Source organism: Orcinus orca, chromosome 4, assembly GCF_937001465.1.
Source record: "Orcinus orca chromosome 4, mOrcOrc1.1, whole genome shotgun sequence".
NCBI classification, from domain to species: Eukaryota; Metazoa; Chordata; class Mammalia; order Artiodactyla; family Delphinidae; genus Orcinus; species Orcinus orca.
The window spans coordinates 91099963-91113871 of record NC_064562.1 but is presented as its reverse complement, the minus strand read 5'-3'; the positions used below and the strand labels follow the sequence as shown (position 1 = coordinate 91113871).

Sequence of the window (13909 nt, the reverse complement as noted above, 5' to 3'; positions counted from 1 at the left end):
AAAAGTTTTCAAATGCTTGTCTTTAAAAAATGCAACATATGAAGAAAAAAGTGTTTTTAAAATATATTCCATATATAAGATCATTTTCTCTTAAACCTTGCCAAGGATTGTAGTACTTTGTTATCATATTTGTGATATGTTTGTGATCCGTTTTCATGACTATTTATATCAAGAAAAGTTTTTCCATTATTTTGCCATTTTTCAGTGTTAAAAATCTTCAGAGAGATTTTTTAGTGGAAAGAATAGTTGTTATATTCTGCACCATTTTTAACCTTATTTACTGCACAGTATTACAGTGTATCTTCAGGTACATGAGTTTTCTCTCTAGAAATGCAGTAGCTTCAGAGGGCAGGGACTGTTCTCTGTCCTTTTTGTCCACCTCAGTTGATTTTCCTCTTCCCTTAAAGATCCTGAACATAAAGGAAAGTTATTTTTGTATTAGGTGATTGAAAACAGATGAACCCATTTTTAGACTTAGTTACTCTTACTTTTAAACATCCTTAACTTTTTTGAGAATAGATTTAGATAAAGGAGATGTTGTGTTTTTACATTATCTACTATACTTGAATTTTTCATTTATTTTTGATATCCAGTTAATGATTTGTATGTTGCTGGTCACAGTTCACACAGCCTACAGCTGCTCTTAGACCCACCCTTAATAACTGTTCCCTAGGCATCTGTGCTTCACCACAGCGAAGACATGATTCAATGAAGACAGCTCTCCCCTCACAATACACTCTCCTAGATATAAAGACTTTCTTCCTTCCATTTCTGTCTCTCTCTTCCTCTCCTCCCTTCCTTTCTTTATCTTCCCTTCATTTTTTTTCTTTCTCTTTTCTTTCTTTGACAAATGTAACAGGTTTCCATGGGTGTCTGAATTATTTATGCCAAATTCCTAATATTCTAGTTCTTATTCAACCCATTTCTCGATCACAAAACAAATGAGGAAAAATGACCTAAATAAAAAGATGACCTTGCATTCCCTCTACTTAATAAGGAAATTCAATCTGTAGAGATTTCCTTTCTGGAACAGGGTATACGGAGTTAAGCTGCCTTGCTTCCTATGTGGGTTCACCCCAGGTGGAGTCTGCTGTTTAGACAGGGTGCACAAGAGGGTAGCAGGGTGCAGCAGGCATCTGACAGGACTGAGAGTGAGAAGTGGGGTCTGATGGCTCGGAGAAGGGCCAGGGGTAAGACTTGTCCCGAACAAGTTGATGCTCTTTTCTTTCTCCTTTTACAGTTCTCCTTTCCTTGATAATTTCTGTCAAAGAGGCTAGTGTGACCTCCTTCCTGGGGTTGGGATGAGGTTTCAGTGAGCTGATTTTTCCAAACATATTATCAGGCATAGGGTAGCTATTTAGCAGGGGTTAGTTAAAGCTCTGCCCTCTTTACCTCTTTATCACAACTTAAAACCCTCACATTCCAGAATTTTGTCACCTGTTGCTGCTCATCCCCAATCCCTTTTCCCAGTCTAACCTGAAACTCAGCTAAGTTAAAAACAAAAACCCTGGTGAAACAAATCCGCACAAAAGAATGACTCCACGAGGGCATAGCCCCTCCCTAACCCAACATGGGGTTGGGTGTGAACTTCTTTCCAAGTTAGGGTCTCACTGGTAGGTTAGAGTTTTAGGTTGTTGGATAAGATATCCGAGGGGCGTGTGGTACCCACAGGAGCAGTCCCTCTTTTAAATAATATCCAGTCTTGCCTAGGAGTAAGGCCAGCCTGGCAGGGAAGGGAAAGGAGAGCTTGTGGTGCAGAGCCTCCCCACACCTCAGACACAAGAGGAAGCTATGCTAAGGCCCTTGGACTCTTGACCAGAGTGCTGTGCTGTTTTTGTTTTTGTTTTTTTTTAACACTCACCCTGTCATAGTGTGCTAGTATTGCAGCTTACTTTTTCATCCAACTTCAAAGTGAGAAAAACATTGCTTCTGTGATGTACATATATGAAAGTATATAATAATTCAAACCACAACTATTCCTCTTTAAAATTCCCATATATACTCGCAATTTCTCTTCATGTGTACATTTATTCAACCTCTTTTCCCTCACTGTGTGGATGGCAAGGAAGTGACTCCTGTCATACATTAGAGTTGAGAGAGATGGCTTTTTTCTTACATGTGCCCTAATGAAAACCTTGCACCCCATCACTCCCTATATACCCATAAAGGCTGACTTGTGATATACTGTAGGAAGTTCATAAACAGAGGCAGTAGAGTATAGTAGTTTAGTGCATGGGCAGACAGACAAACCTGGATTTGAGATTAGTAATAATGACAACTAATATTTCCATGCTGAGTATGCTGTACAAATATCAGGGATTTCTTGTAATCCTTAAAGCAGCCCCAGAGATCAATACTCCTATCTTACCCTTTTACAGGTGGAGAAATTAAGGCATAGAAAAGGTAAGTCACTTGTCCAAGGTCACACAGTCAGCACATGGTATCAGTGGTGTGAGACTAGGCCAGCTTCCTCCAGGGCTCTCACTTTGATTGGATTCCCAGTTTCCGCATCTGTAAAATGAAAATGGTTCCAGTACCTACTTTGTAGATTGTATAAAAATTAAATGGGATAATGCACATAAAGCTTTCAGTACAGCATCTGCCACATAGTAAGCATTTAACAAATGGTTACCCCCTTTAAAACATTTCTACCATCTAGCACTGGTGTGCTCATCCTTACAAACTGAGGGTCAGTATGACATAGTGGCTAGAAGCATAGACTGGAGCCAGACTGCCTGGTTCAAATCCTGACTCTTCAGCATATTAGCTGTGTGACTTTGGGCAGATTTCTGTGTGCCTGTTTCTTCATCTGCAAAATGGGCATAATAGAATCTGTCTTACAGAGTAAGAGATTAGAATTCAATATATTAAATTATATATATACTTACATATCTTAAAGTAATTCTATATATTAAATTCAGTAAGTATAATTTACAAAAAGTAATTTATAAGGTAAATTAAGTAAATATAAGTACAATAAGTATAATTAAATATAAGTACACTTCTTGGTAAGCAACACTATCCAATAGAAATGTAATTTGAACTACATACATAATTTTAAATTTTCTACTAGTCACATTTTTTAAAACAGGTAAAAAGAAACAGGTGAAATTAATTTTAATAATTTTTTAATTTAACCCAATATTATCATTTCAGTATGTAATCAACATAAAAATTATTAATGAGATGTTTTACACTCTTTTTTTCATACTAACTCCTTGAGATCTGGTGGGTAGTTTACACTTACCCACATCCCAATTTGGACTAGACACATTTCAGTGCTTAAGAGCCACATGTGGATATTAAATAGTGGCCGTACTGTATTGTATGGCTGTATAATATTAGTTATTATTATCTATAGGAATTTTATATTTCATTCTTATTTTGAGAGGAAGATAGATTAGAGAGGAGGCAGGTGTTTCTTAGCTTCACATTGAGGATATATATAAGCCTATCTGCCTGAGGAATATGTGGAATCGGAATATGTGGACTGATTTTTTTTTTAATAGCTTATATTACTGTAACTACAGTTTATGTTTGTTGGAATTGCGCTGTAGAGAAGTTTTTGAAATAAAACATACTGAGTGTAATTTATTTAAATCTCAAATCATATACAAATTAATTTGTTTCTTCTCTAGTTGGAGCATTTCTGTACCCAGTACTATTGAAAATTTTCTAAGCACAGGTGTGTTCATAGTTTAAATTTCCATCATCTTGAGCAACTTCAACTTTTTTTCTTAACCTGAAGTTTTGTGTCCAGACTTGTAGTTTTTCCTGCAAATTCACCAAATTTTAGATAAAATCCTTGATTTTCCATATAACTACAGGTTTTTTTCAAGCCAGACCTCTAGGAACGGGAAAAGAAACTTTTCTTCCTTTATCTTGGGATGTTGCTGAGTTGAATGTGGGTTGCTAAGCTTTGCCAGCTAAGGCTGTAGACAGGCTCCTTCCTACCAAGGCAAATGATAGTGGTTTAAGTGCAGACCTGGGGCAAATCTGTAAATCCTTATTTTGTAGGTTAATGATGCTACCTATGAGATTCCAGATTTTTCACCAACCATTAAAGGTGTTCTTTGGGAAAACTGGCCAATGGATAAAGGTGTGTTTATTGCCTACGATGATGATAAGGTGTACACTTATGTCTTTCACAAGGACACTATACAAGGTACTTAATCACTTTTTTTGTACATTTACTGAGAAATACATTTCCATTGCAGTGAAATTAAAACATTCCTTTCTGATGTGTGTGCTGAGTATTAGCTTTCAGCATTAAGATGTCTGTTTTATAATATAGGATCCAAGGTCGTTTTGGCTGGTGGCACCAAAGTTCCCTTCTGTCATAAACCTTTGCTGTTATATAACGGAGAGTTGACCTGCCAGACACAGAGTGGAAAAATAAACAACATCTACCTTAGCACCCACAGCTTCCTCCACAGTTTAAAAGATGTGGAGCTTAATGATCTGAGGCAGATGCTGACGCAGACTTTAATGCTAAAGAGGTATGGTTTTAAATACTTCTCGTGGGGCCTCTCATTTGCTTTTGTGATTTTAAAGGTCAACTTCTATTAAAATAGTTAGCGGTAATAGTATTTACCTCATTTACTTCACAGGATTATTGTGAGGCTCAGATAAGATGATGGATATGAGAATGTATATAAATTCTAAGGGAAGTACTTTTGTACAACACTATCAGTGCTTTATTCCAAGAAAAGCCCTTCAGAACAAAAAGGTTTCCCATCACCCAAATAGCACAGTTATTGTGAAATTCTAATAAACGTAATTATTTCAACACTCTTAATTTCATCATAACAAAGTTTGATTTTACCTTACTTAAGATTTCCTTTTCCTGCTTTTTCCTCTCACCTCTTAGGGCCACTGTGAATTTCTTTGTGGTTCTGATTCTTCTCACCATCTCTTAAATGTTGCTCTTCCTCAGGGTCCCTTGAGCTCCTTTCTTCTCTTCTCACTCTAATTATTCTTCCAGAGTGAATCTCCTCAAAGATGGTTTCAGTACCATCTATACGAGGCTGACTCCAAAATGTGCATCCTTGACTTAAACCTCTGTTTACCACTGCCTCCCAGTCATAGGTAGTTGGGAGTCCATGAGTTCCTCAAAGTTGCCTCATCATCTTCCCCAGCCTCCCCCGCTGCCCTAATCACATTGTACACATGCCCTACCACCCACCCACACACGCACACACACACACCCTCACACACACACCCTCTCACACACAAACACCCTCACACACACACACCTTCACACACACATGCTCACACACACACCCCTCACACACACACACCCTCACACACACCTTCACACACACACGCTCACACACACACCCTCACACACACCCTCTCACATACACCCTCACATGCTCACACACACACCCTCACACACACTCACACATCCTCACACACACACCCTCACACCCACTCACCCTCTCACATACACCCTCACACACACCCCCTCACACACACCCCCTCACATGCACACCCTCACACACACACACACAGCTTCACACACACGTTCACACTCACACCCTCACGCACACACATACCCTCACACACACACACACCCTCACACACACAGACACACACCCCACACACACATACACCAGGTCCTTTTGTCCTCTGCTATTCCCCCACCTTAACTCAGGCCCTCACGTGGAGTAGTGTATAGCGGAACCACTCCTGACTGCTCTCTCTTATGGTAGCCTCATCTAATCTATTCTCTACACACTTTGGAAAATGTGAATCTGATCCTGTCATTTCCCTGGTGAAGATCTTCCAGTGACTTCCTGTTTTCTTTAGGAAGAAACCCCTGCTTCTCGGGGACCTCAGCATGACATGCTAGGTTCATGATGATTTAATACTAGCCTCATCTGTCCCCACTCCTCCACTCCTCTCTGTGCACTGACTGCTTGGATTCAGTATTTTTCATGATTTCTTGCCTTGGCACGAGCTGCTTTTTCATCCTGGGCTGCCCCTCCCTGTCTCTGTAGATAGTAACTCTTCATTCTTCACCATACAGTGGAGCGCTCTCCTCCTCCAGGAAGCCTTCCCAGAAGCCCCGACCACTGACAGTCTAGGTCAGGGCCTTTCCGATGTGTTGCCTCAGAGCCAGGATCCAGTGTGCAGAGTGGTTTAGCACATGTTATCTCTTACCACTGTGTGACCTGGGCTGGATTTTTAAGGCCTCTAAGCCTCACTTTCCTCAGCTCTAAAGGAGAAATAATAATAATACATAGTGGCTAGGGTCGTTAGGGTGATCCAGCGAGAGAATTTATACAAAGCACTTAGCATAAAGATTCACATATTGTAGGCACTCCGGTACCTTTGTCATACTGTGTCATAGTCATCTGTTTTCTTACCTGACTCTTCCACCTTCCCCAAGTATGACTGCCTAAAGGACAGTGATCTGCATTTGAGCCTTACGTCTTGGTTCCTGGCACATAATGGTGCTCAGTGAATGTGTGTTGGATGGAAAAATGCATCAGTGAATAGAGGGGGAGGTGTAACATATTCATTAACGTAGGGGTTCCACAAAAATTCTCACTGGCATTTATGGTTAAGTTTTATACCAGAGGTCAGCAAGCTTTTTCTGTTATGGTCCAGATGGTATTTCAGGCGTTAAGGGCCATAGGGTCTGTCACACCTACTTAGGCCAGCTGTTGCAGTGCAAGCACAGCCAAGACAGTCCGTAAAGAGCGGGCGGGTGAGTGTCTGTGTTCCACTCACACTTTATTCTCCAAAACAGGCAGCTGTGGGCCATAGTTTGCTGACCTCTGTTTTAAAGTTCCCAGTTTATAGGGATAGAGTACTAATTTTATTAGAATTATGTGAGAACAAAAATAATTTTCATCTGTGTGTGAAGTAAACCAAAAATAAATAAACAGAATTAGTTGTTGATGAGGGAAGGTGGTTATACAGAATAGATTCAGATTAATTCAAGAAATTCAAGAAAAAACATCTGCATAAAACTGGAAGAAAAGTTTATGTAGCTTTTCATAACTTGAAAATGACTAAAGATTAAGAAATGTTTCTGCAAAATTTATCTAGGGCATAACATTAAATTATATACTATCTGAAAATTGCCTAATACGGGGCAAATAGAGCTCCCTGATTAAGCTTATGTACTCAACTGCTAGGTTTTCTGATGCTTGGGAAATGTGCAAGATTCTGAATGATCATGCTGCCTGGAATGAGTTGGCCAGAGCTTGTCTACACCACATGGAAGTGGAGTTTGCAATCCGTGTTTATCGAACAATTGGAAACGTTGGCATGGTGATGTCCTTGGAACAAATAAAGGTAAACAGCATCTTATGGGAATTATCAGATTAGCATTTAAATGGTGTTTAGTCAAACATTTAAAATTTCTGCAGTTAATCTTACCTAACTCATAAACATTAATTGATAGACCACTACCACTTCCTCCTAAGTACAGTCCTTAAGTAAAAAACCCTTGTATTGGGCTTCCCTGGTGCCGCAGTGGTTGAGAGTCCGCCTGCCAATGCGGGGGACACGGGTTCGTGCCCCGGTCTGGGAAGATCCCATATGCCATGGAGCGGCTGGGCCTGTGAGCCATGGCCGCTGAGCCTGCGTGTCCAGAGCCTGTGCTCTGCAACGGGAGAGGCCACAGCAATGAGAGGCCCGCATACCGCAAAAAAAAAAACCCAAAACAAAACAAAAAAAAACCCTTGTATTTCTTCTCATTAAAACTGCTTTTATTTGTAGGGAATAGAGGACTACAATCTTTTGGCAGGACATCTTGCCATGTTTACTAATGATTTCAACCTGGCTCAGGACCTGTACCTGGCATCCAGCTGTCCCATTGCTGCCCTGGAGGTACGGCTCTCACCTTTTGTAGAGTTAAAATCTCTCAGCAACAGATACCACATGCCTTCCCCCTCCTGGAATTCAGACTTCAGCTTTAAGAATTCCTGAGTATTCATTAACTTTAGAAATATTTTCATTCTGCATTCTGTGGAGCCATAAAAGGCATGGTATTGTAACATTACCAAATAATTTTAAAGTCAGACTGTGTCCAGAGAGGACAGATTCCGTAACTTACAAAAACGCACACAAATAAAAACAACTACCATTTCTTTCTTTCTTTCTTTCTTCTTTATTTTATAGACAAAGATGTTTATTTTAAGAGTATTTGTTTTTTTGTTTCTTTTAACATCTTTATTGGAGTATAATTGCTTTACAATGGTGTGTTAGTTTCTGCTTTATAACAAAGTGAATCAGCTATACATATACATATATCCCCATATCACCTCCCTCTTGCGTCTCCCTCCCACCCTCCCTATCCCACCCCTCTAGGTGGTCACAAAGCACCGAGCTGATCTCCCTGTGCTATGCGGCTGCTTCCCACTAGCTATCTATTTTACATTTGGTAGTGTATATATGTGCATGCCACTCTCTCACTTCATGCCAGCTTACCTTTCCCTCTCCCCGTGTCCTCAAGTCCATTCTCTAGTCTGAGTCTTTATTCCTGTCCTGGCCCTAGGTTCTTCAGAACCTTTTTTTTTTTTTTTTAGATTCCATATATATGTGTTACGATATTCGTTTTTCTCTTTCTGACTTACTTCACTCTGTATGACAGACTCTAGGTCCATCCACCTCACTACAAATAACTCAATTTCGTTTATTTTTACTGCTGAATAATATTCCATTGTATATATGTGCTGCATCTTCTTTATCCATTCATCTGTCGATGGACACTTAGGTTGGTTCCATGTCCTGGCTATTGTAAATAGAGCTGCAATGAACATTGTGGTGCATGACTTTTTTTGAATTATGGTTTTCTCAGGGCGTATGCCCAGTAATGAGATTGCTGGGTCATGTGGTAGTTCTATTTTAAGTTTTTTAAGGAACCTCTATACTGTTCTCCATAGTGGCTGTATCAATTTACATTCCCACAACAGTGCAAGAGGGTTCCCTTTTCTCCACACCCTCTCCAGCATTTATTGTTTGTAGATTTTTTGATGATGGCCATTCTGACTGGTGTGAGGTGATACCTCATTGTGGTTTTGATTTGCATTTCTCTAATGATTAGTGATGTTGAGCATCCTTTCATGTGTTTGTTGGCAATCTCTATATCTTCTTTGGAGAAATGTCAATTTAGGTCTTCTGCCCATTTTTGGATTGGGTTGTTTCTGTTTTTGATATTGAGCTGCATGAGCTGCTTGTAAATTTTGGAGATTAGTCCTTTGTCAGTTGCTTCATTTGCAAATATTTTCTCCCATTCTGAGGGTTGTCTTTTCGTCTTGTTTATGTTTTCCTTTGCTTGCAAAAGCTTTTAAGTTTCATTAGGCCCCATTTGTTTATTTTTGTTTTTATTTCCATTTCTCTAGGAGGTGGGTCAAAAAGGATCTTGCTGTGATTTATGTCAAAGAGTGTTCTTCCTATGTTTTCCTCTAAGAGTTTTATCGTGTCTGGCCTTACATTTAGGTCTTTAACCCATTTTGAGTTTATTTTTGTGTATGGTGTTAGGGAGTGTTCTAATTTCATTCTTTTACATGTAGCTGTCCAGTTTTCCCAGCACCACTTATTGAAGAAGCTGTCTTTTCTCCATTGTATATGCTTGCCTCCTTTATCAAAGATAAGGTGACCGTAGGTGCATGGGTTTATCTCTGAACAGCCACCATTTATTGAGTGCTCACATGTGCCAGGCACTTTTTTAAGCATTGACATATTTTAAATTCATTTAACCTTCACAACAGTCCTGTGAAATAATACTATTATTTTCTCTATTTTCCAAATGGGAAAATTGAGGCGCATTTGTCTTTTATTTATTATGTAAAATTCTCTTGTGTATGAAGAGGGCGTTAAGGCTTGTGTATCATCACCAGTTTCCCAGAGGTGAGTGTTGCAGGAGAAGGATTAGAAATGAGTGAAGGACCTAGTTCAACGCAAGGAAGGAGAGAGCTGTGGCTGTGTAGAATAGTGGTTAAGAACGTGGACTTTAGAGTCAGACGTGGCTGGGTTCAGATCCCAGCTCTGTGTAACCTTGGACAAGTTATTTCATCTCTCTGTGCCCTAGATCCCATTTAAAGGAGGGATAACAATATCTAGCCCACAGGGTGTTGTAAAGTTTTAATTATGAGATTAGGTCTTTTGGAACAGTGCCTGAAGGGCTGTAAAGACAGAGATGGTGGCTGCTGACACTCACATTATTTCACCCCAGCCAGCATTTCTACAACCACATAGAGGGAAGCATATTTGCTGTTGATTTCACAACTTCTCTTTTCAAATTGTTCTATAGCAAATTTTCATTTTAAAATTTTAAGTGAACTAAATTACTTTTGTTTTAAGAAAAAATTAGATAATATTACAACATTATTTGAGCTCATTGGGGACACCCTGGGAAATTTCAGAACTTGGATTGGTAAGCACTGAAGTAGGAACATGGCTGCACTGAGTGAGGGCAACGATGTCATCCCAGCTCTTCTGCATTAGCTGTGGACACTTGTGTGCTGCTGGATTTGTAAAGGATTTAAGGTGATGGCTTCACAATGGAAAGAGGTGATTGCACCCTGTTGTTCCTTTAACCTCACTTTGAAGACTGATAGGTTAGCTAAGTAAAGAGGTTGGAAGCAAAGCCCTACTGCCCAGCCCTGCCACACACTAACAATGAGACTTTGTGTGCAAAACTCCCTCTCTTTGCCTCAGTTTCTGGATCCCTAAAATGGGCACAAGAGCAGCTCATTACAAAAAGCCTAGTTGTGAAGAGTAAATAGGCTAATGTCCTAAAACAGTACCTGGCAGAAAATAACACTTACAAAATGTTAGCCATTATTAATTCTTTACAAAGAGTGAATAAAGTGAGGAATGAACTCTAAAAAATTAATGATTTAATCTTTAATGGTTAGTTTATATGTGGAATTATGTACCAGACACATATAAAAGACCTTGGGAGCCAGAGAGAAAGACACGTTCACGTTTTATTTATGTTTGCTACTATTCATCTCATGATATAGGTTCAGATTTTCTCAGAAAATAACATCAGTTCCTATAGTAAAGTATTTCTCAACTTTTTCTTTATTATCTCCCCTCTAAGAAGAAATATTAATTTTAATTTAGCTGATTGAATTAATTTTAATTCAATTTAATTTTTTCCTATGGAGAAAAATTAACTACTAAAGAGAATAAGATTTTGTTTAGGATTGAGTTTTGGAGGGCCACAAACCATTGTAATAGCCAAGATGTTTTTGGTCTCCAAGAACCAATTTTCACCCTTTTGGAGGCTCTGTCACCTGCATTGAGAATGTATGCTATAGTAATTTATTGTCTTTGGAAAGACCAAGTTTCATTTTTTAAACAAAAAGTATCTGTAATCACTTTTATTAAAAACTATATGGTGACTGTGCAGAATAATTTGCTATTTGAAATTAATATCTCTCTCTTCCTAATAGATGAGAAGGGATTTACAGCACTGGGACAGTGCTCTACAACTGGCAAAGCGTTTAGCCCCAGACCAAATACCGTTTATATCAAAAGAATATGCTATTCAGCTTGAATTCACGTAAGTACTTGTCTTTATATGTTTCAGTCAGTATCTAATTATTGAATATCTTCAATTCTAAACAGCTGTTCACTATAAGGCCATTGATTTAATAATTAAATCCATTGATTTAATAATTGCTTCTTAGGTGGAAAAAGCCATATTAATTATACATCCAAAAAGTTTTATTCTAACTAATGATGTCTTATCCATGTATTTATCCACTTGCATTTTCAGCATCAAAGTCTAAGTTTGGGTCTAAGCCTTTTCTATATTTAGAGTCTAAATATTATTTTGAATCACATTCGGCCAACAACAGTTACACATAAACATTGGGGTGACTCTGCTTTTCTTAACCTAAGTGCATGACCTTGACCTCTTTGAGGATTTGCAGCGTGATTTCAAGGCACAGTGAAAAATACCAGGCTTTGTTCTACAACTTCTATTTGCTTAAATTTGTACTTTTTCTTTTGTAAATTGAATTGCACATAGATAAAAACTCAACAGTTAATGTTGAAAATCAAGCCAGAAACTTTTCACAGGTGGATATGTAGTGCTAGAATAATAGTCCTTCATGATGCATGATGAATAGGCTTCACAGATCTTTCCTACCTTTGAAAATGCCATAATCCATTCTGAGAGATTTAGAATTTTCTAGTGCTGTTAATTGCTAGATGGTCTTAACTGTCAGTAGTCTTAATTGACAGACTATACATTTTTATTTCAATGCTGCATAAAAGTGTAAGTTTAGAGGCATTCAAGATCCAATTGTAAACTCACCTTCAGCCATGGTTAATGCCACTAATGCAGATACCTGCAGAGACAAAAAATGAATAATTCATTTGCAAATATAAGTTCACAGGTATATGTGCAATGGCAGTTACATCACAGCTGGACAGTTTCTTTTGACATTTATTATAGGATACATTCCAATTTCAAAAACTATAAAATGGGAAAAATACTGTTTTTTGAACAAAGAAAATATGGTTCTAGCATTTAAAACAACATTTTTATATAGTTCCACTTTGTTTTCTATAGACTTTAGATTCATTGAGAATCTTGACAGATAATAGTTGTAGAAATTATTCCATCAAAAGTATTCTTTTATTTCTAACCAAGATACCTTATTTAAAATTTTCCATTTTGCAAATAAAAACTTTTGGAGATTTTATTTCTTCTTAGTCAACCTTCATCTAAATTTGGCACATTTCTGCCTCTTATACAGTTAATCTATACATTGAAAAGGTCAAATAGGAATCTTAGTACATAACACAACGGACAAGGCCCTCCGTGTCTGTCCTGAGAGTGACTGGGTCTTAGAGTAAAGAGAAAAGGGTCAATACATTGGGAGATGACCCACCATCTCCTGTCAGAGGATAAACACCAAAGTAAGCCCTGGAACCATCCAGAAAACTTCCATTGTCTCTTCTTTCAGGAGAATCAAAGTTTTTGTAGCAGACCCTCAAAAACTGTCTCGTTATAGTCAGATGAGCTGAGCCAGTTGAAAGCCTGTGATGTTTTTGATATTTTTTAACCCTTTCTGCTCAACACTTCACCGTGAAGCCACCAATTCCCAAAACTTTCACTGCTATTTCTGTGCTGACCCCTGGACCCTGATCTAGATGCACACCCCAGCCCCCAAAATCAGGAGACTTTCCCTTGTGATAATAGTAATGAACTAAGTATATCTCATCATCATCCGATATCCCAGTAGCCACCAGCTGCTGATTTTGATGCTAAGGCCCTAGGCCTGTGCTCAGTTCCATCAGTCTGTTTTATTCTGCATCCAAGACATTGATTAGATCAAAGCAGGACCAGTCTGTCACCTGTGGGAGGGATTTAGCTCTCCAGTCTGGCACTAGAATAATGAGCTAGATCCACATGAGAGTTCCAAAATAAAATAATAATAAAGTGAGTGAACTAAAATACCATAAAAATAAAGTGAGAGTTCCAAAGTCTTAATTTAGCATCTCCTAACTGGGTTTGCCCAAGGAAAACCTCAGGCTTCTGAAGGAGGAACTATCAGGAGACATCTCTAGCTGTGTTGATGTAATTGGGTCCAAGTATTAGAAATTCGCACTTAGGAACACTGCTGACTATGAAGCCCTGGGCTGTCCAAAACAAAGTTCTCAATTGGCTTCTCTTCCAGAAAATTCCTTGTAACCAACAGATGAGGAAACTGAGTGAGGATGAGAGAGGTTGAATAACTGGTCTAAGCTGATAAGGTAGAGCTCAAATAATGCTATTTTCAGAGCTGATTAATTTATTATGGAGGAGGTGATTTCTCAGAGGACAATGGATCTCCAAATTGATCTTAAGTAAATCACTGGTCCATTCTGTTCGAAGCAATAAAAATGAATTGAGGTAATAAATATGACTTCTAGATATGCAGATCCATGT

The 13909-nt window shown here is 38.6% G+C and overlaps 1 protein-coding gene across 8 annotated transcripts in view; it reads left to right on the top strand.

Annotated features, from left to right (window-relative positions):
- WDR19 (WD repeat domain 19) overlaps positions 1 to 13909 on the top strand; it is an 84234-nt gene that overhangs the window by 37509 nt on the left and 32816 nt on the right. For all 8 annotated transcript variants that reach the window (XR_004481513.2, XR_007476828.1, XM_004266241.4 and 5 more), the window contains 5 exons: positions 4018 to 4165; positions 4295 to 4499; positions 7149 to 7308; positions 7735 to 7845; positions 11421 to 11530. Coding sequence is in view for 6 of the 8 variants with exons in the window: in XM_004266241.4 (XP_004266289.1) it covers positions 4018 to 4165; positions 4295 to 4499; positions 7149 to 7308; positions 7735 to 7845; positions 11421 to 11530 (734 nt within the window). In the remaining 2 variants the exon portion in view is untranslated. The remainder of the gene's footprint in view (positions 1 to 4017; positions 4166 to 4294; positions 4500 to 7148; positions 7309 to 7734; positions 7846 to 11420; positions 11531 to 13909) is intronic.